This window comes from Epinephelus lanceolatus, chromosome 13 (genome assembly GCF_041903045.1).
Source record: "Epinephelus lanceolatus isolate andai-2023 chromosome 13, ASM4190304v1, whole genome shotgun sequence".
Taxonomy (NCBI): Eukaryota; Metazoa; Chordata; class Actinopteri; order Perciformes; family Serranidae; genus Epinephelus; species Epinephelus lanceolatus.
The window spans coordinates 2,106,466-2,130,626 of NC_135746.1; the positions used below are offsets into that span (position 1 = coordinate 2,106,466).

The window sequence follows — 24,161 nt, forward strand, 5'->3', positions numbered from 1 at the left end:
GGCGCAGCAGCGCGTTCACCTTTATACAGTCCTGAGCAGGTGGGCGAGCCCCTGACAGCGTTTTGGCCAATCATATTTAAGAAGATCCCGCCCTCTATCACATTTCATCCAATCAGATTTTGGTGCGCCGAATAAGGCGGGTTTATACTCCATTCCGATCACATCATTGGCTTATTTTTAACCTAATACGCACAACCATCTTTCAATCTGATTGGCCAATGATCTGCCACTCTAACTGACTGAGTTTATGATTGGCTGCCTGTGTTGTCACTCTCTGTATATATTTCCATATAGCTCAGAGCTCAGCTGGATGATGCAACTTCACACAGCATTTCAGGCCCGTAGCAGCAGCACAGCAACATACCAAGACATTGCATCAGACTGGAGGCCTATATAAGTGGATGTTTAGTATTTCACAAGATGTTCCACAAAGAAAATCCAAAAATTAAAAATATATATATTTGAGGTTAGACATAACACATTAAATAGATATTTCTGTGTGTGGGAAAAACATGGGCGTCACACAGTGCTGATGGAAATCACTCTGGACATATATGTAGAACCCCCATATGGATGTTTAAATGAGCCGAGGCAAGCGTGGGTTTTAATTTAGTGTCACAGCTCAAAGAGCGGCCATCATAACAGAGGTCACTGAGGATCCCTCACCACCATCTCATCCACAGGATAAAATAAGATGGACCTGTATTTATCCAGAGGGAAATTGCTGTGCAGCATTTGCAGTGCAAAGTTAAATGAGTGCAGATGCAATGCATGCAATATAAATGGCTTAACATAAAGTAGAACAGCAATGTAAAACAGGTTTAAAATACAGTAAATAGCAAATTTCAAACTAGATATAAAGGGACAAAACAGAATGAAGGGGGGGGGGGGGGGGGTGATGGGTACTTTTCTTTTTAACTTTGCTGTATCATGTTTTCACCGTTTTTGTTTTGTGTTTACAGTTCCAGCAGGTTGGGTCATTTTGACAGGTCACACGCTATCAGCTGCAGGGCCGTGTTATCAGACAATGGGCCCCTGGGCACAGATTTGCAAAAGGCCCCCTCATCTCTCCTACATAGGCGCAGGACACACACTTATAGTTGTTTAGCCTCTCTTTGAGGTCATAATGTATTTGCAGTGTCATTTTTTTCTGTAGTATGTCTGTGAAGTACTTTTGTGTCTATTTTGGCCAATTTTGTGTCTCTTTGTAGTAGTTTCGTGGGTGTTTGAGGTAATTTTGTGTTTGTTTTTTTGAGGTAATTCTGTGTCCCTCTGATGTAGTTTGATGTCTATTTTGGTGGTTTTGTGTCTCTGTCGTAGTTTTGTTTTTTCTTTAGGTCATTTTGTCTCTCTGATGTAATTTTATGTCTATTTTGGTCATTTTGTGTTTCACTATAGTTGTTATGTGTTTCTTTTAGGTCATGTGTCTCTTTGAGGTAATTCTGTGTCTCTTTCGGTCGGTGGTGTGTCTCATTGCCATAGATTTGTATCTCTCTGAGATAATTTTAGCTCTCTTTAGTGTCTCCTTGTAGTCATTTTGTGTCTCTTTAAGGTAATTTTGTATCTGTGGGGTAATTTTGTGTCCCTTTGTAGTCGTTTTTTGTCTCTTTGAGTTAATTTTGGATCTTTTTGTAGTTGTTTTGTATCTCTTTGTAGTCATATTGAGTCTCTTTGAGGTAATTTTGTATCTGTGGTGTAATTTAGTGTCTTCTTTGGTCATTTTGTATCTCCTAGTAGTCGTTTTGTGTCTCTGAGTTAATTTTGGATCTTTTTTTGGTTGTTTTCAGTCTCTTTGAGGTAAGTTTTTTTCTCTTTGAGATTATTTTGTGTCTTTCATGGTCATTTTGTGTCTCTTTCAGGTAATTTGGGGTCCTTCTTTGGTTGTTTTGTGTCTCTTAGGAGTCATTTTGTGTCTTTTTTGATCATTTTGTGTCCCTTAGTAGTTGTATAGTGTCTCTTTGAGGTTATTTTTTCTCTTTGAGATTATTTTGTGTCTTTTTTGGTCATTTTTTAGGTTATTTACTTTTGTAGTTGTCTTGTGTCTCTTTGAGGTAATGTTGTATCTGTGTGGTAATTCTGTGTTTCTCTTGGTGGTTTTGTGTCTCTTTGAGTCAATTTTGGGTCTTTTTTGGTTGTTTTGTGTTTCTGTGCAGTGGTATTGTGTCTCTTTGAGATTATTTTGCATCTTTTTTGGTCAAATTGTTTTCTTTGTAGTCATTTTGTGTCTCTTTAAGGTAATTTGGAGTCTTTTTTTCGGTCATATTGTGTCTCTTTGAGGTAATCTTGTATCTGTGAGGTAATGTTGTGTCTTTTTTGGTGGTTTTGTGTCTCTTTGAGGTAATTTTGGGTCTTTTTTTGGTTGTTTTGTGTTTCTTTGCAGTCATATTGTGTATCTTTGAGGTAATTTTGCATCTTTTTTGGTCAATTTGTGTTTCTTTGCAGTTGTTTTGTGTCTTTTTGGAGGGATAGAGTCCCATATTGTCCTTTTATGTCTCTTTGTGGTTGTTTTGCACCTATTTGTAGTTATTTTGTGTCCCTTTGCAGTTCCTTTACATCTCTTTGTTGTTATTTTGACTCTCTCCTGGTCAGTACATGTGAATTTGCAGGTGAGGGCCAGGTGGGCCCCTCACACTTTGGGCACTTGGGCCTGTGCCCAGCAGGCCTGTTCAATAACCCACTCCTGATTGGCTGGCTCACCAGACCGTCAGCCTTTCATCACTGGAAATTTTGCTCTTGCAGAATTGTTAGTGTTGTGACCACACACTGTTCAAACACTTCAGTCAACAAACATGTTAATCTGGCAGCCAGTACAGACCCATCCAGGGACAGGACTGGGTGATTTCTTAGTTTGATAACAACCTCAGGTTTGGACTGTGTGTGGGCAACTCATGCATGCTTCTAATAAACCCAATACTTGGAAAAAATGTTAAAATAGCAAGAGTAATAATCAAAATGCTGAAACACTGTCCACTGCAGAGACACAACGAGAGAGCAGAGCGATCAGAGAGATGGCAGACCTGATCAAATGTACAAAAATGCCCACCCCTCCTGCTGGATCTGATATACTGTAATAGCAGAGGCTCATCTGTGCTCAATAGATAGATTATCTATAAATAGCTGGCATTATCTGCCTTGATAAGAGGCCAGACAACTGTATCAGCTCTTCATCAATCTAAAGCACCACACAATCCAAGCCTTTGAGCGACCCTGTGTCATGCACACGAGCCTCCATCCCATTATGCCGTGGCCTTTCACGTCCGTCCACTCCTCGAGGCCGCTGCCACAGTGGGCTGCTCTAAGCACAGGCCACTAAAGCCACACTCAAAGCACTGTCTGTAATCTAATCTGGTGCGCTGCTTCGATGTTCTGACGAGTCGATTTATCAAATATTCACCCGTCTATTTGTCTTTGCTGTCAAACTAATACATTTAAAATGGCTGGCTGAAATATTAACCAATGTAGTAACGTGTGTGAACTTTGCTCTAAATATCCCTGTGTTTCTGCCTGTTTTTCCAGCTCCTGAGAAATGAAGTGTACGCAGACAAACAAGACAGTCTGGTTACAGAGGGGTGGGGGCAGCACTGTATATGTCACTCCTGCAGCAGTGACGGTGGAGGTTGTTTTTTGGGTAAACATTCTTTGGTAGGTGAGGCTGGGTTACTGGGACAGCTCAGAGGCTCCTAAAAGTAAATCCTGTAGACTGGACTTGCAAAAAAACATCCTCAACACAGATTGTGTCTCAAAGTCTTCCATTAAAAATGCCAGGAAGAAGCTTGTGAACACTTTGGATATTATTATTACTGCTCAGGAGAAGAAGTTACAAGTTGTCTCTGTTACAAATGTGTCAGTATTTGGCTTAATGGCTGCCGCTCTTTTAAACCTCAGGTCGATCATCTTCTTCAAAAGCTGAAGTTTTAGTTTAGTTTTATTTGTCCTTTGAGGCCAGAAAAAAATGGTTTGGTACATTTTTACCAGCTCTGGATTACAATGGATAATAACCAGGATGAATGGGCCCCCGGCCTTCACCGTCAAAACATCACTCAAATTAACAACCAGGGAGAGACTCATAATGACCACCAAAAAAAATGCAAATTAATCTTGAAGAGACATGAAATAATTATAGCTGCTGCGCAGCAATGTGTCGGGTCCGGGCATTTTTTGGCAATTCTGAGCAACAAGCAGAAGAATTGGAAGACATTTAGGAATTTAGCAACACAATCTGCCTTTTGCATCAGCTGAGACTAAGAATCAATTTCTATCTCACTGAGCTAATTAGTCAGTGACAATTCATGTGTAGCTTCACAAACTGACTAAGCCAGACGTGCAGGTTTAGCAGCCATCCATGCATGGAAAAGCAGATTTTAAACCACTGTAAAAAATTCAGTTATTAAGACAAAAATCTGAAAATACACATATTGCATCTAGACAGCATGGAGATGTTGGTAATTTGTAACAATGATTGATTTGCTCCATAAGTGGAAAAACTGATGTTTAAAATTGCCATTTTTACATTGACTCCAATTGTTCACATTAGAGCAAAATTCAAAATGCTGTCAAAAATTCAGTTTTTGAGATAAAATTCTGAAATTTGCCACACATCATCTACCATGACTCTAGAATTTTGTCTTTTTTTTCATGAACATTGAAGATTTATTTAGCAAGAATTTGCATGTATATGTTTACAGTACCGTTTACAGTCAAACATTTTGATGCACTGTAGGCTCAATTTTTGATAAATCAAAAATCTGAGAAACATAGTTTGTGTAGGACAGTCTGAAGATGCTCTGTAGCAAGTTTGGTGCCAGTTGAGCAAAAACTGTGGGAGGAGATAGGTTTAAGAAGTTTTACAGTTTGTGAAAAAAAAAAAACAGAGTGATGAACTTCATAATTTTTAATAGGTTTAAATGTACAAAAGTTTCTCCAGTATTGAGGCTACAGTTTGATGAAAGTTGTGAAGTTGTAGCACGTATGGTTGATTTGTTATGAATTTTCAAAGTTTTGAACTTTAGACGCTTGCTGTAGCGCCACCATCAGGACTATTGGCTTGAGTTTACAGCTGAGGATATCTGGCATGAGACTGGACCTTTGTGCAAAGTTTGGTGAGTTTTCACCCATGGGAAGTATGATTTCCTCAGAAGAAGAAGAAGAAGAAGAAGAAGAAGAAGAAGAAAGAAGAAGAATACCTAGGATTACAATAGTGTCCTGGCAGCTTAGCTGCCTGGACCCTAATGACAAAAAGTGGAAAAACAACCACAAAGAGACACAAAATGACCAAAAAATACAAAAAAAATCACCCCAAAGTGACACAAATGACTACAAAATACATAAAATTACTACAAAGCAACACAATACATGCATAACATTTTACCTCAAAGAGTCACAAAATGACCAAAAACGATACAAGATTAAAGAGACACAAAATTACTACAAAGAGACACAAAATTACTACAGAGCCACACAAAAATAACTCGAACAGACACAAAACAACTACAGGGTCACAAAATCACTTAAAAAATACACAAAATGACCAAAAAAATATAAAAAAATATCTTAAAGAGACCCAAAACAACTACAAAGAGAAACAAAATTACTACAGAGCCACACTAAATGATAAAAAAAATACTCCTGTACAGCAGAGGTGGTGGGGCCTTTTGCATGTCACTGCCCAGGGGCCCATTGTCTCATTATACACCCATGTGGATAACGGTGATTTGCTGTTCATGCACGCAGAGATGCACGTTGCGAGCACATGTTAGATACTGCCTATTATAGTGCACTGAGATTTATTACAAACTGTAAAGCCCTCACTCATCACTGTGCACGCTCCTCCAGGGCTGGCTGACCATCTTTGACCTTTCAGAGGCTCAGTCATTGGGACCTGTTCAATTATAAAGCCCTGCTGGATAAACTCCCATCATACATCTGCACTCTGTACACTGTACACACTGTAGCTCAGTCTTAGATCACAAGATTTAGTCCTGTCTTCTGTTCCTAGTGCAAAGAGAAGCTTGTATGTGCTGTGCTTTACACCAGTGGTGGCTGCTGGTCTTTCAAGGAGGGGAAGCTGAGCTTCCCTTGCAGTCTTAGAGCAATCGCCACTGCTTTACACACATGATAAAAGCTGAAGAACACATACCAGAATAAGTGTTCCAATGACAAACTCTCTGTGTTTTTAAAAGTAAATTAAATACCTATCTTTTTAATCTGTTTTTAATGTAATATCACAATCTTGATTTTTAAATTTTAGCCGTTGTGTTTTACCTTATTTTATCCCTCCTGTTAATTCTTATTATATATTATTTATTTATTATCTTTTTATTCTTTCTTTCTTCCTCTTTTTTGTTCTGTTTTGTTTTTTTGTTTTTTTAATATTTTATGGTCTTGTAATTTTCTAGTCTTCAGTTGTTTGTGTTATCCTTTAAACTGTGTCTGTGTCGTTGCAGTGTTTGCCATGTGAAGCATGTTGGGCTGCACGTCTGTATGAAAGGTGCTATATAGATACAGCTGAGTTGAGTTTAGGTGAAGTGCTGCTGTTTAGTTATGCTGCTTTAAACTTGCACTGGAGTGTACCTGAGGTTTTTATTTTGGCGTGCACTGACCACCTGTTTCCTGTGTGTGGGTTTCTTACTGACACCTAGTGTTAATTAATGAGACGACTACATGAGCATCACAGGGCAGAGTTACAGAGCACTGGGCATCATCATGTGTCAGTGTGATCAGCTCACACATGTATGCATGGGCGGATTACGGGACAATGGGCCCCTGGGCACAGATATACAAAGGGCCCCACCACCTCTCCTACACAGGAACAGGACACACAGACTTTGTGGTGGTTTTGTGTCCCTTTGTAGTCGTTTTTTGTGTCTCCTTGTGCTTGATTTTTTTGTCTTTTGTGTCCCTTTGAGTAACTGTGCATCTGTTTGAGATAATGTTGTGTCTCTTTGGGGTAATTTTATGTCTTTGTTTGTCATTTGGTGTCCCTTTGAGGTGACTTTGTGTCTTTTTTTTGTCATTTGGTGTCCCTCTGAGGTGACTTTATGTCTTTTTTTGTCATTTGGTATCCCTTTGAGGTGACTTTATGTCTTTTTTGTCATTTGGTGTCCCTCTGAGGTGACTTTATGTCTTTTTTGTCATTTGGTGTCCCTCTGAGGTGACTTTATGTCTTTGTTTGTCATTTGGTGTCCCTTTGAGGTGACTTTATGTCTTTTTTTTCTGTCATTTGGTGTCCCTTTGAGGTAACTTTATGTCTTTTTTTTCTATTTGGTGTCCCTTTGAGGTGACTTTGTCATTTTTTTGGTCATTTGACTTTATGTCTTTTTTTCCTGTCATTTGGTGTCCCTTTGAGGTGACTTTGTGTCCCTTTGAAGTGACTTTGTGTCTTTTTTTTCATTTGGTGTCCCTTTGAGGTGACTTTATGTCTTTTTTGTCATTTGGTGTCCCTTTGAGGTGACTTTATGTCATTTTTTTGGTCATTTGACTTTATGTCTATTTTTCTGTCATTTGGTGTCCCTTTGAGGTGACTTTATGTCTTTTATTTCATTTGGTGTCCCTTTGAGGTGACTTTATGTCTTTTTTTGTCATTTGGTGTCCCTCTGAGGTAATTTTTTGTCCTTTTGAGGTAATTATTGTCTCTTATAGATAATTTTGTGTCTCTTTGAAGCAATTTTGTGTCCCTTGAGGTAATTTTGTGTCCCTCTGAGGCAATTTTGTGTCTCTTTTGTGTCCCTCTGAGGTAATTTTGTGTCTCTTTGAGATACTTGTTGTCTCTTATAGATAATTTTGTGTCTCTTTGAAGCAATTTTGTGTCCCTTTGAGGCAATTTTGTGTCTCTTTTTGGTAATTTTGTGTCCCTGTGAGGTAATTTTGTGTCTCTTTGAGGTAATTGTTGTCTCTTATAGATAATTTTGTGTCTCTTTGAAGCAATTTTGTGTCCCTTTGAGATAATTTTGGGTCTCTTTGTGGTCATTTTGTGTCTCTTTGAGGTAATTGTTGTCTCATAGATAATTTTGTGTCCCTTTGAGGTAATTTTATGTCCCTTTGAGGTAATTTTGTGTCCTTTTAGGACTATTTCATGTGTTTTTTGGTCATGTTGTGTCTCCTTATAGTCATTTTTTTGTGAATTGGTAATTGTTTGTGTCCTGTCGAGGTAATTTTGGGTCCACTTGAGGTAATTTTGTGTCTCTTAAGTAGTTTTGTGTCCCTTTGAGGTAACTTTATATCTCTTTGAGGCAATTTAGGTCTTTTATGGTCTTTTTGTCTCTCCTTGTGGTCGTTTTGTGTCTGTTTATGGTTGTTTTGCCCATTTTTGTAGTTATTTTGTGTCTCTTTGCAGTTTCTTTGTGGTCCTTTTGAGTCTCTACCTGGTCGTTCCGTGTTAATTTGACTTACATTTTGCAAGTGAAGGCCAGGCTGCCCCCTGACACTTTGGGCCGCTGGGCCTGAGCCTAGTAGGCCTGTTGTATAATCCATTCATGCACGCACAAAAACATGCACAGTCAGGAGCTAAATGAGGCTTCAAATGAAGTGACAAACAGTTGCAGCTCTGAAAGAGATCCAGAGCTAAGCAGCAGTTTTGCATTCTGATTGTGACTTAGCGTCACCATTTCTAAAAAGTGTTATGTCGAGGCACTTCCACATTCCTCACGAGGAGATGGGAAGATTTGAATTTCAAATCTGTGTTGTGATTCTCCATTCATGACATGGTGTCACAGATTTTGCCCTCTTCCTCCGTCAGAATAAATAGTGCTGATTAGCGTGTTTGTCTGTGCTCTCGCTTGTTTTGAGGTTGTTTCCTGAAAACCCCAGTGCAGATTAAAGAACACGATGCGTGAGAAAAGCAGTCGGCCTGCGCCGGCATGTTCTGCATTTTTTAATCAGGGAGGAAACAGGAACTGATGTCACCAGGTCACAAACAGGATGCTGTGATTATAACACAATGAAAAATGCTTGGCCATGCTATGGAGACCCAGAGGCCAAAGAGCAAAGCTCTAGCATGTGTTTGCCACTGTGATCAAGTGCGAAAGAGGGTGTGTGTCTGCTTATAGGTGTGATGATGGTGGGAAGAAACTCAAAGTGAGTCGCTGTGATAACATGTATGTTTATCTCAAGCCACGCCGGAAGCATCTTTTTCCAAACTTTTTTTTTTATGCACACTGAAGCCCTCAGATGAGGATGCCTAGGTCAACAGGCTAACAGGATGTGTGTGAGGGGAAAGCCATCCAGATTCTCTGCCGAGTGTTGATTGCTGATGATTAGGGGGTGTTGACTGTCGCAGGATTTCTGTTAATTGGAGGCAGGAGAGGTTTGCATTTGATAATGTGGATGACACGTTTCCTAAAATGGATTTTCAGACACACTGGAACGAATTTTAAGACCGATGCTGGGTGATATCTCTTCGTCATCATCAAAGAATGGTGGTTCATTAAAGCTGCAGTTGGTAACTTTTTGTCATATTTTCTGAATCTGTCATAATTTCCTTGACAGTAGTACATGGGACAGAAGCAAATTATATTCCTCTGCCTCCTCATGATGCTCCTGATGGCTTTGCAGTAACGCAGCTGTCAATCACATCACTCACTGCTCCTGAACTGAGGTCAAACTGTTGAACTAGGCAGCACTGATCAAATATGAATCAGGATTCTGTTACTGCACTGCCTATTTCTCATCTCAAATGTTTTCATAAACATTTTTGGGAACTGCCCGTTGTTCCATCAGCCCATAATTTTGAAGCCCCAGTAGTCCAAAAACTATCCTATTGGACCAAAAGCCCGTTATCCCAGAAACAAACACCTATTGCTCCAAAGTTCTGTTTCTCTGATAATACAAACTCCCTGCAGTTACGTTTCTGTAAACCACAGATTTCATTTCATTTGCCAACAATGCTGTGGTGAATTTGAGGTTAGGTTTAGGCACAAAATCCATGTAGTTATAGTTGGAAATAAAGATCATTTTTGATCACGTTTGGTGGCAAAAAAGTTGCTGGACGGGTTGGTGAAAAACATCCGCTTAGCTCAAACACTGCTGGGAAATGTTGCGAAGGGTTGGTAAAAACACCTCGGATTGGTAGCTCAAAAGCCACTGGGAAATACCGCGGACTGTCAGTAATAAACACCTGGGATCAAAGGCTCAAACACTGCTGGGAAACGCAGCGAAGGGTTGGTAAAAAAACACCTGGGACTGGTAACCTAGCTGCTGCTGGGAAATGCCGTTAAGAGTCCGTGAAAACACCTGGGATTGGTAGCTCAAACGCTGCCGGGAAACGCTGCGAAGTGTCAGTGAAAATACCTGGAATTGGTAGCTCAAATGCTGCAGGGAAATGCCGCAAAGATCAGTAAAAACACCGGGGATTGATGTCTCAAACACTGCCGGGAAATGCTGCAAATGGTTGGTAAAAACACCGGGGATTGGCTCCTCAAACGCCACTGGGTAATGCCACAGAAGGTCAGGAAAAACACCAGGGATTGGTGGCTCTAACGCCACTGGGAAACGTCACGAAGGTCAGGAAAAAAACCTGGGGTTGGTGCCTCAAATGCTGTGGGAGAACGCCGCTAAGCGTCAGTAAAAACATGTGACTGGTGGCTCAAATCCTGTCGGGAAACTGAAGGGAAACTTTGGCGCAACGGGCATTTGTGTTGGGGGTGACGGGCTGTTGAAGAAATGGGCTTTCGGTCCAAAGCGACATTTTTGGACAAATGGGGGTTTGGAGTTTTGGGCCTTCGGAACGATGGCATTGTTCCTGTAAAATTTTGTTTATGACCCGGCTGCCATATTGGAAACAGTCAAGCCTAAACGAAGCACCAGCCACTGTCCGGAGCAAACGTTCTCAAAAATGTTTGTGAAAACATTTGAGGTGAGAAATAGGCAATGAAGTCACAGAATCTTGATTCATTAAATCAGCGTTGCCTAGTTTGACACTTTGACCGCAGTTCACGAGCAGTAACTGACATGATTGACAGCTGCGTTAGAGAGAGACCCCTTGACTCTGATTGGTTGTTTCTGTTAAGGTGTGGTAGATTCTTGCAAATGCCATTAAAAGTCCGCTAAGAAGGCACACGAACATGATTTGAGTTACCAACTGTAGCTTTAAGAAGAAGACAAACATTTTCCAGAGGGCAGTGAGACCGAGCAGATGGCTCCGATAAGTCAACTTTTCCAAAACCTTTTTATTTATGTGGATTCAGCGAGGATCCACTGGCTCCCATTTGGTCTCCCCTCCCCTCTGGTGCCAGGCCCTCTCCCTCAAGCTTTGTTCGCAGGAGTGGGTGGTACAGAACCGGGCATTGAAATATTGCTCTTAACCCTGAAGGGGAGGCAGGCAGTTGGGGAGCCTGTAAGTGCTCCAGTGTGTTTTTTATGGGAGGAGGTCTGTGCACTCTGTGTCATGCACACGGGCCGAGAGGCCTGGCATATGCTGCTGTTTTTATGGCACTGCAGACTCACTCCGTGCTCCCCCACGGCATCTGTTTGGTGGGCTGGTGTGTGTGTGCGTGGACGCGTGTGTGCGCGAGCATTATGAGGGGTGTGTAGGGTGGGGTGGGGTGGGGGGAGGCGTTCCCCTTTGCCCTGCGCCTGGCTTTGTTTCGCCATTTCCAGCTTGAGGGGGTGGTATCCGTGGAAACGGATTTGAATTTCAAGCCAATTTAGGGCCGGAGAGAGAGCGAGGGGTGGGTGAGTGGGGCGGGAGCCAAAGGCGTTTCCAGGAATTACTCGAGGTAGTGATGCTACAGTCAGAGAGGCTTTATAGTTCTATGTATTGCCCAAAATATTAAACATGGTGTGAGAATGTAGGAGAGCAGCTGGATTTCATATTCATAAACCTGCTCTCAATTTCAGCTCAGCAATATAGCTATCAATTGGGATGAAAGCTCCTCAGAATTAAAACAAAAATAAATACAAGACACATTTGATCATCATTTGTACTCAGTTTCATTATTTAAAAACACCTCAAAAATAAGTTCCTTTTCCATTCACTGACATCAAATTAAAAACAGTTTTCAAGGAAGTTTTATTCTTCAGAAGTTTGGTCCTTATAAATATGCATTATATACAAAATAATATTATAAAACATATAAAGAGCAGTGTGTCATATTTAAATTAAACTCTGGAAATAATCATTTTAAAAAATTACATTATTGGTTCTGTATTTTTGAAATTTATTATAGGCAGGCAGTGGTGTGACAGTCTCTTCTCCTTGTTATGAGTCTTTGTGTTTCTCAGTTCAGCTGCATAGAAAAATACTTTTCTATGCAAACTTTTTCTTGGATCTTGCTGGCACAGCACTGACTATTGCGCTCCTGTGGTTTTTCTCTTCAAATCCCTGTTGATTAAAAAGTGTTTTCCCCCGATTTTGTTTTTTTTTCATGTAGTGCAAATGATCCAAGAACAGACAAGGGCACAAATTTAGCGTTCAAACCCCCTCTTTTAAGGCTTCTAGTGAATTTTGGGCTGCATACAATCTTCACCGTTGCATGGAAAAGTCCAACCAGTCATTTTCACGTTGATTGACAGTTGAAGATTAGTTTCAGACATTCATAACTCTCAGTGTTTGTGAGGTTGGATTGTGACAGTGGGGTGAGTTCACTCGTCTCAACCCTGAGTCTTGCATAGCAGGCGAAGCTGGCAGGAGTGAGTGTGTGGGTGGGGGTGTGGGTGGGGGTGGGGGGATTTGAAGGGGTCATATCTTAGGCACCTTTTTTTTTACTGATTGGTTGGCTGTCAAAGTCATGATTATCACACAAGGCCGGGTCAGATACGAGGAGCAACGATCCACCTTCACCTCCTTCTACTGTCCAGGATGGCCCGAGATTATAAATTAATATTTCAGTCTCCACACCTTGTGTAGTCAGTCTATTTGCCAGTCCGTTCAACCATTGTCACAACTGAGAGAGGTCCTTCACTGTACATGTTTTGCATACAAACACTCGGTCAACATAAAGTTTCTCAGTTCCTTTTTTCTGTGTTTTTCACGGAGCAGAGGTTTCTGCCCTCCCCAGTTCCTCAAGTGTTCCAGAGCAGCAGTGGACATCTAAAACAATCTCCAGTCTCTTCTCAGCATTTGTAAACAATCCAGAATGTTTCATTCTGCCTCGATTGTGTCTTTCTCCTCGTTCCCTCGCTTTCAGAACCCCTCACAGTTTATACCTGTCGGGAAGAAAGGAGAAAATTGGAGTTAAGTACAACTAAATAACAGTGTAAAGTTGTGTGTGTAAGATTGAGGGGGATTTAGTGCTGAGTATGTGCAGCTTATAACTAGCTGGAACTTAAACTGGTTAGAATTTGCTCAGTGTTTATTGTTCAGGAGGTTTTTACTGGGAGACAAATTATCCGCAGAGGTCTCTTCCTCCCCAAAACAAACATACACAGTGATTTAAACCAGTAAACACGCTGAATAAAACAGTTTCACGTTACAAATCTGTGTTTCTCTGAAGCTGTTTGGCTTGCCAGAGACGGGCCTCTATCTAGCACCTGCTTATCTTTGCTCTGCTTTTTTGTCTGATAACTTAAGATCCAGACGTTCAGGAGGTTTTTCTTCGGAGCTGAATTATTTGCAGAGGTCTCTTCCTCCCCAAACCAACCCAACCCGGTGATTTAAACCAGTAAAAACACTGAATGAAGCAGTTTCATGTTACAAATCTGTGTTTTTCTGGTGCTGTTTGGCTTGTCTGAGACGTGCCTCTAACGAACACCTGCTAATCTGTGCTCACAGTTTCGTCTGATATTTTAAGATTGAGAGGTTCAGGAGGTTTTTATTGGGAGCCGTAGAGGTCCCCTTCTCTCCAAAACAAACAGACCGGTGATTTAAACCAGCAGAAACACTGAATAAAGCAGTTTCAGGGCAGCTAACTATGGTGGTGGACACAAAAACGTGAATGGCCCTACCTAGAGCCAGTGTTTGGTTGGTCTGTTCTGGGCCACTGATACAGCGGTGCAACATGGCAGTCTTCCTAGTGAGGACCCGCTCCCTGACTAGATATTAACGGCCCATTCTTAGGTAACAAAAATGAAATGATTCTTATTTTCAGGTGATTATACACTAAAGAAAACACACTTTTTATATTATACTCCATTTCTGCCAATACACCCCCCTCAATCCTTCACACTGGACCTTTAAGTGTTTTCAGAGTGCTTTTTTTTTTTAACTCTTACAGGTCACATGCTTCAGTATCGCCATCATATTTTCCTTGGAAATGAATATCTTTAAAAATTCCACGAAATGCCACAGCAATAAAACATTGCACCTCTGAGACCGAGCAGAGCCAAACATGTGTGAGGAATCAGTATAAGCTCGGACTCTGGGTCATCACGTGGCCAAAATAAAGAATCGCCAGAGTAATTTACAGAAACTAATAATGCAGTTGATCGGGCTTCTTCCCCAGCTAAGTACCCATAATGCTGTCTTTCTACAAATTGCATTATCGGCTGTCATAAATATTGGTGCAGGGGTGAGGGACGGTGAACTGGGGATGACATGTAGAGTGGAGGATCTGAGGGGAAAAAAAAGCTGATGAAGATGTGAATTTTTTTTGGCTTACCTCAGTTGCTATGACGCACTCCCTCCTCTCCTCCGCTATAACAAATACCGACTGGTACATGGAGTCTCTCGAGGAGCATATCGTTGATATCCTACACTCTGGCTTTTCACTGCAAACACAAATCACACTTTGCGTTAATGCAAACTAGAAGCACATGGCAGAGCTATGCATCAGGCGCACACATGTACGGGGAAGCAGCAGGAAGCAATTGACAAATATGTATACTTGTAAATGAAACTTTACAGTAACTTAACAGTGTTTCTACTCCAAATATACAATGGAGGAGACGTATGGAAATGACTTTAGTACAGTGGAGTTCTTCTTACCTGTACATTCTACTCAAGGGCATTTTGTCTTCTAAACATTTGTCATAAATAAGACTTTTATCCTCTTGCGACTTTTCATCCTTGAACTCCTTCGATTTATAGTTGTAAGAGTCCAAGTGATAGTTTTTATGGATAAAGTTCGATTTCTCCGTATCGCAGTCCACCTCCAGGCTCATTTTCTGGTTTGTGTTCTTCAGCTGGCACTCGGGGATCAGGTTGTCTTTCTGAACGTTTGACAAGTTGTTCATAGTCTCTGTGTCTCCCCTGTCTCTCTGCGCCTGCCTGTGGATGTGCCTCAGCGCCAAGCCCACCATGCACAGAAGCACCAGCAGCGCCACCAGCCCCACCGCCAGAGAAACCGCAGCCCACTGGAAGCCGTCATTAGGCTCTCCATTCGGGGGGGAGGTGACGGTGGCGAAGAACTCGCAGCGAGGCCCGGTGAAGCCTGAAGGGCAGATGCAGGTCGCTGGAGGCTTGCCTGGCCCGCCACCGCCGGTGCAAAGGCCCCCGTTGAGGCAAGGGTGAAGGGAGCACTCGTCCAGGACTCTGTCGCAGTTGCGTCCCCCGTAGCCTGCAGGACAGGCGCAGGTGTAGTCGTTGATTCGGTCTTGGCAGGTGCCGCCGTTGAGGCAGGGGTTGCCGGCACACTCGTTGATGTTGATTTCACAGCGCTGGCCTGTGAATCCTGAACGGCAGCTACACACACGCACGCCACCGTGGATCAGACACAGCCCACCTACAGAGGAGAAAAGGAGGACAGTTAGTATCAACAAATACAGACTTTCTAAATTTGCATCCAAGACGATTACAACATCAGAAAGAACACGAGGCCTCTTCGGTTCACACATCTCCACAGTGTGACCACAGCGCTTTGTATTGTTCTCCCAACACAGAGCAGCAGTCCCACAGCCCTCCATGTTTACAAGAGGACAGAAATCGAGCTGCGCTGGATATTTGTCCCCCTCTCATCAACAACCGCAGCGAGCCGTGGCGACATTTACAAGCTGCTGCTCTGAGCTGCCGAGTGTTTATACGGAGGACAATAGACACCAAGTTCCCACCAATTCCTGTTGTTCCACACTGCTGCAGGAATTCGAAGGGGGGAGAAAGAGCGAGGGGAAGTTCAGAAAGGAGGGGGGGAAGCAAAGAGGGGAGGAAGGCCGTACCATTAGCGCAGGGAAGCGACGTGCACTTGTCCACTCTCTTCTCACAGTTGAGTCCGGTGTAGCCGCGGGGACACTCGCACATATAGCTGCGGCCATTGTCCTTCTCCCAGCATTTGCCGCTGTGGAAACACGGGGAGTCGGCGCACGTCAGAAGGCTGTGCTCACAGTGCGAGCCCTCGAAACCTTGGGGGCATGTGCACATGTAGCCGCTCTCTAGATTCTGGGGGAATTAAAAAAGAAAGGAAGTTAAGCAGACAGTCAAACACGAGGGAATTAGCCACAAGAATAAAAAAGTGTTTCAGACTTACTGTGCATATCCCTCCATTCCTGCAGGGGTTGCTGTCACACTCCTGCATCTCCAGCTCACAGTTGACCCCTGTGAAACCTGGCAGGCAAGTGCACGTATAGCTGCCCTGTCCTGTGTTCATGCAGGTGGCGCCATTCACACACGGGTGGTGATGGGTGCAGAAGTTCAGGTCTGGGGGGGAGAGAGGAGTGTTTGTTTACAGGGAGCCCGCAGGAGGACAAAAAAAAAAACAAAAAACTTCAATGTGTACAAAGCTAAGCTTCAGAGGAAACCTAATTTACTAATGCTTTCAAGTTAATTCAAATGAAAACAGTGCACAAGTAACACGAGAACGTCTCTTAAAAAGGAACGGCAGCAGTGGTCCAAGTTGTCTGTTGTACCTTGGTCACATAATAGGCCTCCCCAGCCCTCCTGACAGTTACACTGCCACGGCAGCTGGCAGGTGCCGTGCTTGCAGGCCGGGTACTTCTTGCACTCGTCGCAGAAGGTGCCCTGCCAGCCGTCTCTGCATCTGTAAAACAGCAAAACATATTCTTTTAATTAATCACTGTATTCCTCCTATTGTACATCTTATAACAGCTGTGAATAACACATCAGAATCTGGCACTTAAAACTGCCAGTGCGTCGACTTTATAGCGCCGTCATGGATTAGCTGGCGATTACATTAAGGAATCAATCATCAGTCATGCGAGCAGACATTAATAGCTGCTGCACAGTTGGATACAGTCATTAAACACTCATATAAATCCATCACACAAAAAAAAATTAAAAGTGATTTTCTTTTTCTTCCATAAGTGAAATAACGCATCAGCACTGGCAATTATGTCCTCCACCAGCATCATGACATCATTACACGTCAGTTACTGCAAGCAAACAACACTGTTTTCTGCATAACCACGGTGAATAATGATGTCAGCACTGTTGACATTACAAACAACGTGCACGCACTAACTGCAAGGTAAACAGAGGCACACAATCATGAAGGTATGAGCAGTGTTAAGGATAAAATAAATAATGAAATAATAATAGCGCAAAGGTGAAATATTGCTCTCTGGCATCGAGCCAACAGCGAAGACATTTTTTCTTCTTTCCCATGAATATCTCTTTCTCAGCACAGTGCGCCGCCGCAACCTTGTCAAACCCCAAGATTGTGGGATGTACTTTTAAGGTTTCAACATTTTTTTTTCTTCTGCTGAGTGAGCAAGCAGAGGCAGGGGAGCAGCTTTACGGTGTTGGGTGTCTGAAGGGTTTAACCTAAATTTGGGCCAGTTTCAGTGGTGGGAATGATGGATTTGTGTCTAAAAAGAGGGCAAAATGGGATTCAGGGGGGAATTTCTCACAGCGATCCGGTGAGTGTGTGCGTAAGTGTGCGTGTGAATTATCCCCGCTGGTGAGTGAGACATGGTAGTGACACGAAAGGAACATGGTAAGTGGAGAAGTCAGTGAGTGACGCAGGGATACGAGGGAGGGAACGCACTTATGTTTTGTTGTTTCAGTGAGCTGCGACTTCTCTTGATAAATGCTGGGGATGCTGGAAAAAGCCTCTGTGAATCTTCGCAGATGGACATAATTTATAGGGCATAGGTGCAGATTTCAGGGGGACGCAATATTTAGAACATGTGCATTTGTCCCCCCTGATAAAAACATGAAGGTAGCACTTTAATCTTGACTAATTTCAAGATATTTATACTCGAAATTTAGGCAGAAACGGCACAAATTGGTGCATAAAAATCCCTTAATGCTCAAAATTAAATGATGACTGACCCTTGAACCTAAACATCCCGTCTAAATGTTGAAACCAAACCTACGCCCTTGTTTGTATGACTCACAGCCGCTGATGTTAAATATGACAATAAACCCTAAAATGAATTTCAGAGAAACACGACCGAAGCTCCCCACGTGCATGTAACTGTTGCCATATGTGTTCCTTCCTACACTTACATCCAACACCTATTTCAACACTTCAGGATTATTAATACTTACACACACTCGCCAGGTTTGGAGCAGTTTCCATTCCTCTCGCTGCAGCCCTCCAGACAGATAGCTACAGACAAAAAACACAAATACAGTTAAGTCTGCTGCTCTTTTTCTGCACATGCACCCACCTGGTTGTTTTATCATAACTGTGCCTGGGCAAATAATGTGTCAGATATTAAGTTTCACAACTTTACAGCAAGAGAAAATTAGATCTATGAGTGTTAGAGGTGAAGCAACACTGCAGGAGCCCCTCACAGTCCATAATAACCAAGGCCACAGAGCCCTCGTTTTCTTGAAATAGCAAACAGTGTATGTTAAGAGGCCTCAATCTGTCTCAACTTTCCTCGGAAGCCTTCATGTGATCTAAACCTGTCCGCCACACCCCCAGCTGCCACACAGTGGGAGTGGGGGGTACAAAAAAATCAGTTGAGGGTTTGTTTGTCCTGTTTTAAGTGTACCGGTCTTGCATGACACTGATTCGCAGGACAACATATCAGGCGGCTGACGGTAAGCGGCCGGTTTAGTCCCGAACAGATGCTTGCTCTCAATAGCAGACAGCTGTCACTATTGTTGTTTGTGGTCTGCCACAACCATATTTGCAGCTGCCACTACCGCGCGCCCAACAATGGAGAGGGGGACTAAACATCGATGGCGCGTGGCGGATAATAATGCCGCGATTAACCTTGGCGCGTGCAGTCGCCTGAGCTTCTCCTATGCGCACAGCCCTCCTGTCTGTGTGGATTATGTTACCGGGCACGCGCGGTACAGTACTCCATGAAAATGTGTAAAAAAAATTATATTTTAAAAACACAAACTGGCAGTTGTGGATGTGACTGTGACTTTCTGGAGACACAGTTAGTGACAAAACGCCAGGTAAATACACACCTGTCTAATGAAACGGCTAAGCTAGCAGCTGACCCTTTAGCCTTTACAGCTGTGCTCGTTAGCCGTTAGCCCTCGGTTTAATTAGCATATTTTTAACCGAGTAATTTAGACTATAATGTTACTTTATTGTGCTTAAAGGTCCAGTGTGTAGGCTTCAGAAGGAAACATTGGCAGAAATGTCATATAATACCAATAACTTTGTTTTAATTAGGGTATAATTACCTGATAAACAATGCCTTAAAATGAGCTGTTCCTCCGCAGTGTCGGCCATTTTGTTTCTACAGTAGCCCAGAACGGACAAACCAAACACTGGCGCTGTTACTCAAATCACATGCTACTGGTTTACACTGTTCACTCAATATGTGTACCATCGTTTAATATGCGTTTGTGTACATAATCAGTAGTATTGTCTTTTTAAACCACTGATGTATTAAGAGATCTGGATACAGTGTTGGAGGTTGTTGATTCATATTAAAGTTGCTAAGTGGCGCATGAAGCCAAAAAAGCTCCATTTTCACCACATCTTCCACATTATGAGGCCCATAGAGAAAGCGCACTAGACACTTACGGCAGTGGCTAGTGGCTAGCTTCTGTTGGCTAAACCGCTAACTCACAGTCTAGCGCCCTGCTAACGTGAACAGGAATAAAATAATTTAATCGTGTGGGTTTTCTAGATGTTAGAAATGTCATCGAACCAGGGGATCAAATCCTGATGTGAAAATGTATTCATTAATTAACAGACGTCTCTTTTCCAGTGTTAGTCTATAAGAAATGACTTTTTGGGCCCCATGTCATCACATGACGGACCCCGGACGGTGTAGTTCCACTTTTGACCACTATGTAAAATTGGCTTCAAAGCCTGACACTCTTCCTGGGGGCTTGTTTGGACGCACTGAGCTGTAATTACTACGTCACTTCCTAAGAGCCTCCATGCCTGAAGGTAACCTGTGCCAACCTTGGCTCTACTGGTAATTTCAAAGTCATTTTAAAACTATATTATGTGTAGCAAAGCAAAGTCTTACACTTTGCACATATTCACACTTAAACTGAAGCTTTACAGGCGTCTTGGTCTCTGCCTGCTTCGAATGTTGTCCTCTCCTGCACTGCACTGTGGGAGATTTATGCTGGCGGAGATGCTGTAATATGTCACCAGAAAAAGTGGAATTCATATACTGTTGGTTTCATACTAAGGTTTCAGATATGCTTAAAAAATGTCACATACTGTTTTACCAATACTTAATGGCATGTTACTATGGAGTTTTGGACACTGCCTGGCTCTAGATAGGGCCATTCACGTGTTCATGTCGGCCGCTGTAGTTCTCCTACATGCTTAGCACACAGGACAAGTTTCAGCTGGTCTGCTATATGTCACTGAATCCTACACACAAGACCTTTAAAACTGAGTTTCTTCAGCCTCCTAAAATGTGCACGGCCCAAATGAGCAGGCTTGTTTAAAGTGACGTATGTGAGTGTGAGAGAGAGGGGAAATTATAGTGTCTGAAAGAAGCCTAATCTATCTTTCTCATGTATATTTTCTGTAGTCACCGACGATTGATGTGTCTGTAATTGCAACACGTGAGCCCATCTGGTTAGAATTTGGCGCCACAGTCAAAATAGCACATGCCAATTTCTCTCTCACCACCGAGTGACACGGATGACAGATCCGCTGTCACCCATGTGGCCACACATCCAGCACATGGTAACTATTACTCTCACGGTGCCTCCTTCCAATCTACTCTTTGATTAATTTGTTTTGGTGAAAAGGGCCCTCGGTATTGTTGAGCCAAATGGCATCGGGCCTCCTCATAGGCCCATTCAGAGCTGTCCAAAACATGGGAGTGTTGGTCTATGATTCGGCCAAGTGGGTTAGCACGAGTATAATGTGCCTGTTGTCATGCTAAGCCGTCTGTCCCTCAAACCATATATTCAATGAGTGTTCACAAACCCACAACCAATTACACATCAGAATTATATGACTGCAAATTATATGAGGCTTAAATATGCATTCTGCACCGAAATTGCTCGTCAGACTTGCCAGATATCATGACGTCATGTCTTGTTATAGCACTCAGCGTCTTGTGGCCTTAATGATGATGACCTCTGGGTTATCTTGCTGCTTAATAACTACTGATATCTGTAACGTGTGCATGCTCACAAATCTTTTTTTCTCTAGGAGCTAAACCACAAGGAGGAAGGGCAAAGGTCATACACCATGAGGAGAACTTGCAGAGCTCTTTAAAGGTAAGGGCTGTCAATCCGACAAAGAGTTCTTATCAAACCACATAGGCTGAAACAGATTCCAGTATCTATAGGTGATTTGCAAACACCTGGATGACCTTTTATGTTCAAAAATACGCCGCCACAGGCTCAAAGCAACACAACAACATAAGAAAGAGCAAACCAGCAAGGTGTGAATCGGCCTAAAAGAAGATATTTTGTTGGTTTCTTACGTTCTTCGCAGTATTTCCCCTTCCATCCAGGCAGACAGGATAACTGCCCGTCTCGGGTGCAGGTGTAGTGGCCGAATCGGTCGTCCCTGGGCGCGCATTTTTTGGAACAACTCTCCCCGTAGTAACTTTCGTTGCAGATGAACCGGTAAGAGTATCTCAGCTCGGTGTGCTTTACAGTCTGTATGTCCTGAGACCAGTCCGTTCCTACTCCCAGCTGTCTCTGGATGGCCATAAAGCTAATCAAAAACTCTGGGTTGTTGGTATCTGAAAGAGATAAAAAACACAGTCAGGATTAGTGAAGGACACCTAACTTGTTTATGTCCTGGAATGATTATGGTTTCATGTCAAGAGCTACATCATAAATAACTCGTGGGGTTCAAAAGTCGTCCACTTTCACTTTAATAATCCGCCCAGGACCAAGCTGCATCCCTTATCAAATCCCATACAGCTTAGATGAAAGATAAACTCAGGTTGAAATTTCCTCTTTCTTTCCGTCAGCAAAAACATTCCCAGGCCCAGTCCCCTCTTCCAAAGGGCGGAACAGAGTAAGGTGTAAAATACAGGAAGATGTAGTCAGGGGTTTTTGGCAGGCGCTGTGTATTCTCACCAAAGCCCACAGCTCTTTCCCACGACCAAAATAAACCAGAGGAAGTTCAATTGTATTGGGTATAAGAATGAAAAAGGTGTTCTGAAGTTCATAACAAAGAAGTGAATAGGCGTGAAAATGTATGAAATTAAGAACAATTAACAGGAGGTGGAGAGGGAAACGTTGAGCTGTGTTTAATAGTTTGGCTGTTTTTTATGATGCATGTTGTTTGTGCAAAAATGGTAAACTAGTTGGAGAGTCTCATGTGTGAAATGTACTGACAGAGCTCCCTCCTGTGGTAAAGAAACGTTGCACTTACCTACAGGTAGATTTCCATAAGGTGAATGCCAGGCTTCAATTATTAATGAAAATGACCCCTGAGGACAAAACACATGCAGGAGATTAACGTCATTGCACTTCTTTTATATTAATTTCCACATATCTTATAATTTAAAGAAGGAAGCTTGTATTTTTTCTTTTTCTGTTCTGTGTCACAGACTGCTGATTGTTTCTGTTACACTTAAATATGTGTCACAGTGATCACTGCATGTCCCTCTAGACTTTGAAATGAACGACGTAGCAGCGGTCCAATCTGTTTTGTGGACAGAGTATTACCTAATGATATGGATTAGATGAGCTGACCAATAACCGGTGCGCTCCCAAAATGCCTAGCAGTTCTGTGAAACAACATCATAGCAGCAGCTCCCTGTCAACATAAAAACAAATAAAAGAAAGTGGACGCACAGCTCCACGCTCTTACCGGCCATCCAAAGGAGAAGGGTATCTGAATCGGTTTAGGTAAAGTGCCGCTGTCCTTGGCGCTGAAAGAGTTTGTCCCCAGCACCGCTGTCATTGTACTTCCAAAGATGCAGTCACCTGGCGAGACCACAGCCTGATAGTTCTTCAAGCAAATTCTGAAATAAGTCCTGCAGTTGGGTTTGCACGCGTTTCCGTTCGCCAGCAAACCTTTGTGGTTTTTAAATTCGTGGAGATCAAGCTCAAAAACACCGGATCCAAATACCTAAAAGAGAAGGGAATATAATTTAGGAAAACGAGCTGTAAAAAAAAAAAAACATGAAACAAGTGGCTCTCCATCTGCTTTACGCCGAGGTCTCAGGACCACCGCGGGAGATGCGTTCTCCTCCCTCATACCTGTGATATCAACGTGGTGCTGAATGCAATGGTAAAGGTGAACCAGGCTGCCATCCTTCTCGCTTCTCCAGGGCAGCCGCGTCACCAGCCAGTAGAAGCAGCAAAACCTTCCTACTCCAAAGTATTTACACCAAGGTAAACAAATGGAAAGAAAAGAAAAAATAGATCTCTAAAAACACGTATAAATCCTTCTTCACTCCCAGGGAGTTCTCCCCGTAGCTCCTTGTTGGCGTGCGTCAAAAGCGTCCAGGGGGAAAGCAAGTTATCCAAAGGTGAGGGAAGACCAATATCCACAGCCGCGCTTCTTGTGTGTCAGCAGGCGTCCCCTCCTCGCATGGTACTGTACTCCACAATGGTCGCTCCGCTGTGCGCGCGCGGCTCAGAGCTTGTTTTGGTGCTGAACTTGGTGCGTCAGTGCGCCACGGATGTTCATCACTCGTCTTATTACTCGTGAATGAACCGTAGTGTGCCTCCTCCCAGATATATAGACTTGCACTGCGCTGCTCATTACATAAACCGTCAATCACTCCGCCCGGCGCCGCCCACTCTACATATTCAACCCCCTTCCCTTCCAACCCAACAACAATTATCCAGATTTAATACCCACTGGCACTGCGCTCACTGACCACCATGGATACTGGGCGATTATTAACAAGCCCTAACATCTGTTGACTTATTTTTAGCGCACAATGACGCCCGGACGCACATTTACACATTATGGACAGTGGGTGAGGACAATGAAGGAGAGCAGAAACTTGGAGAATAGAAAGAGAGGAATTCA

At 42.8% G+C, this 24,161-nt stretch overlaps 1 protein-coding gene across 1 annotated transcript; it reads right to left on the reverse strand.

Moving 5' to 3' along the window:
- Positions 1 to 11,909: 11,909 nt before the first annotated feature.
- On the reverse strand, positions 11,910 to 23,899 carry dll4 (delta-like 4 (Drosophila)). The gene is made up of 11 exons (XM_033649405.2): positions 23,381 to 23,899; positions 22,989 to 23,249; positions 22,548 to 22,605; positions 21,643 to 21,906; positions 18,314 to 18,374; positions 16,711 to 16,841; positions 16,332 to 16,501; positions 16,024 to 16,243; positions 14,858 to 15,593; positions 14,532 to 14,640; positions 11,910 to 13,140 (listed from the first exon to the last, which is right to left on the reverse strand). The coding sequence occupies exons 1-11, from the start codon at positions 23,432 to 23,434 to the stop codon at positions 13,135 to 13,137; spliced, it is 2,070 nt and encodes a 689-aa protein (XP_033505296.2). The 5' UTR covers positions 23,435 to 23,899; the 3' UTR covers positions 11,910 to 13,134.
- Between the last annotated feature and the right edge of the window lie 262 nt (positions 23,900 to 24,161).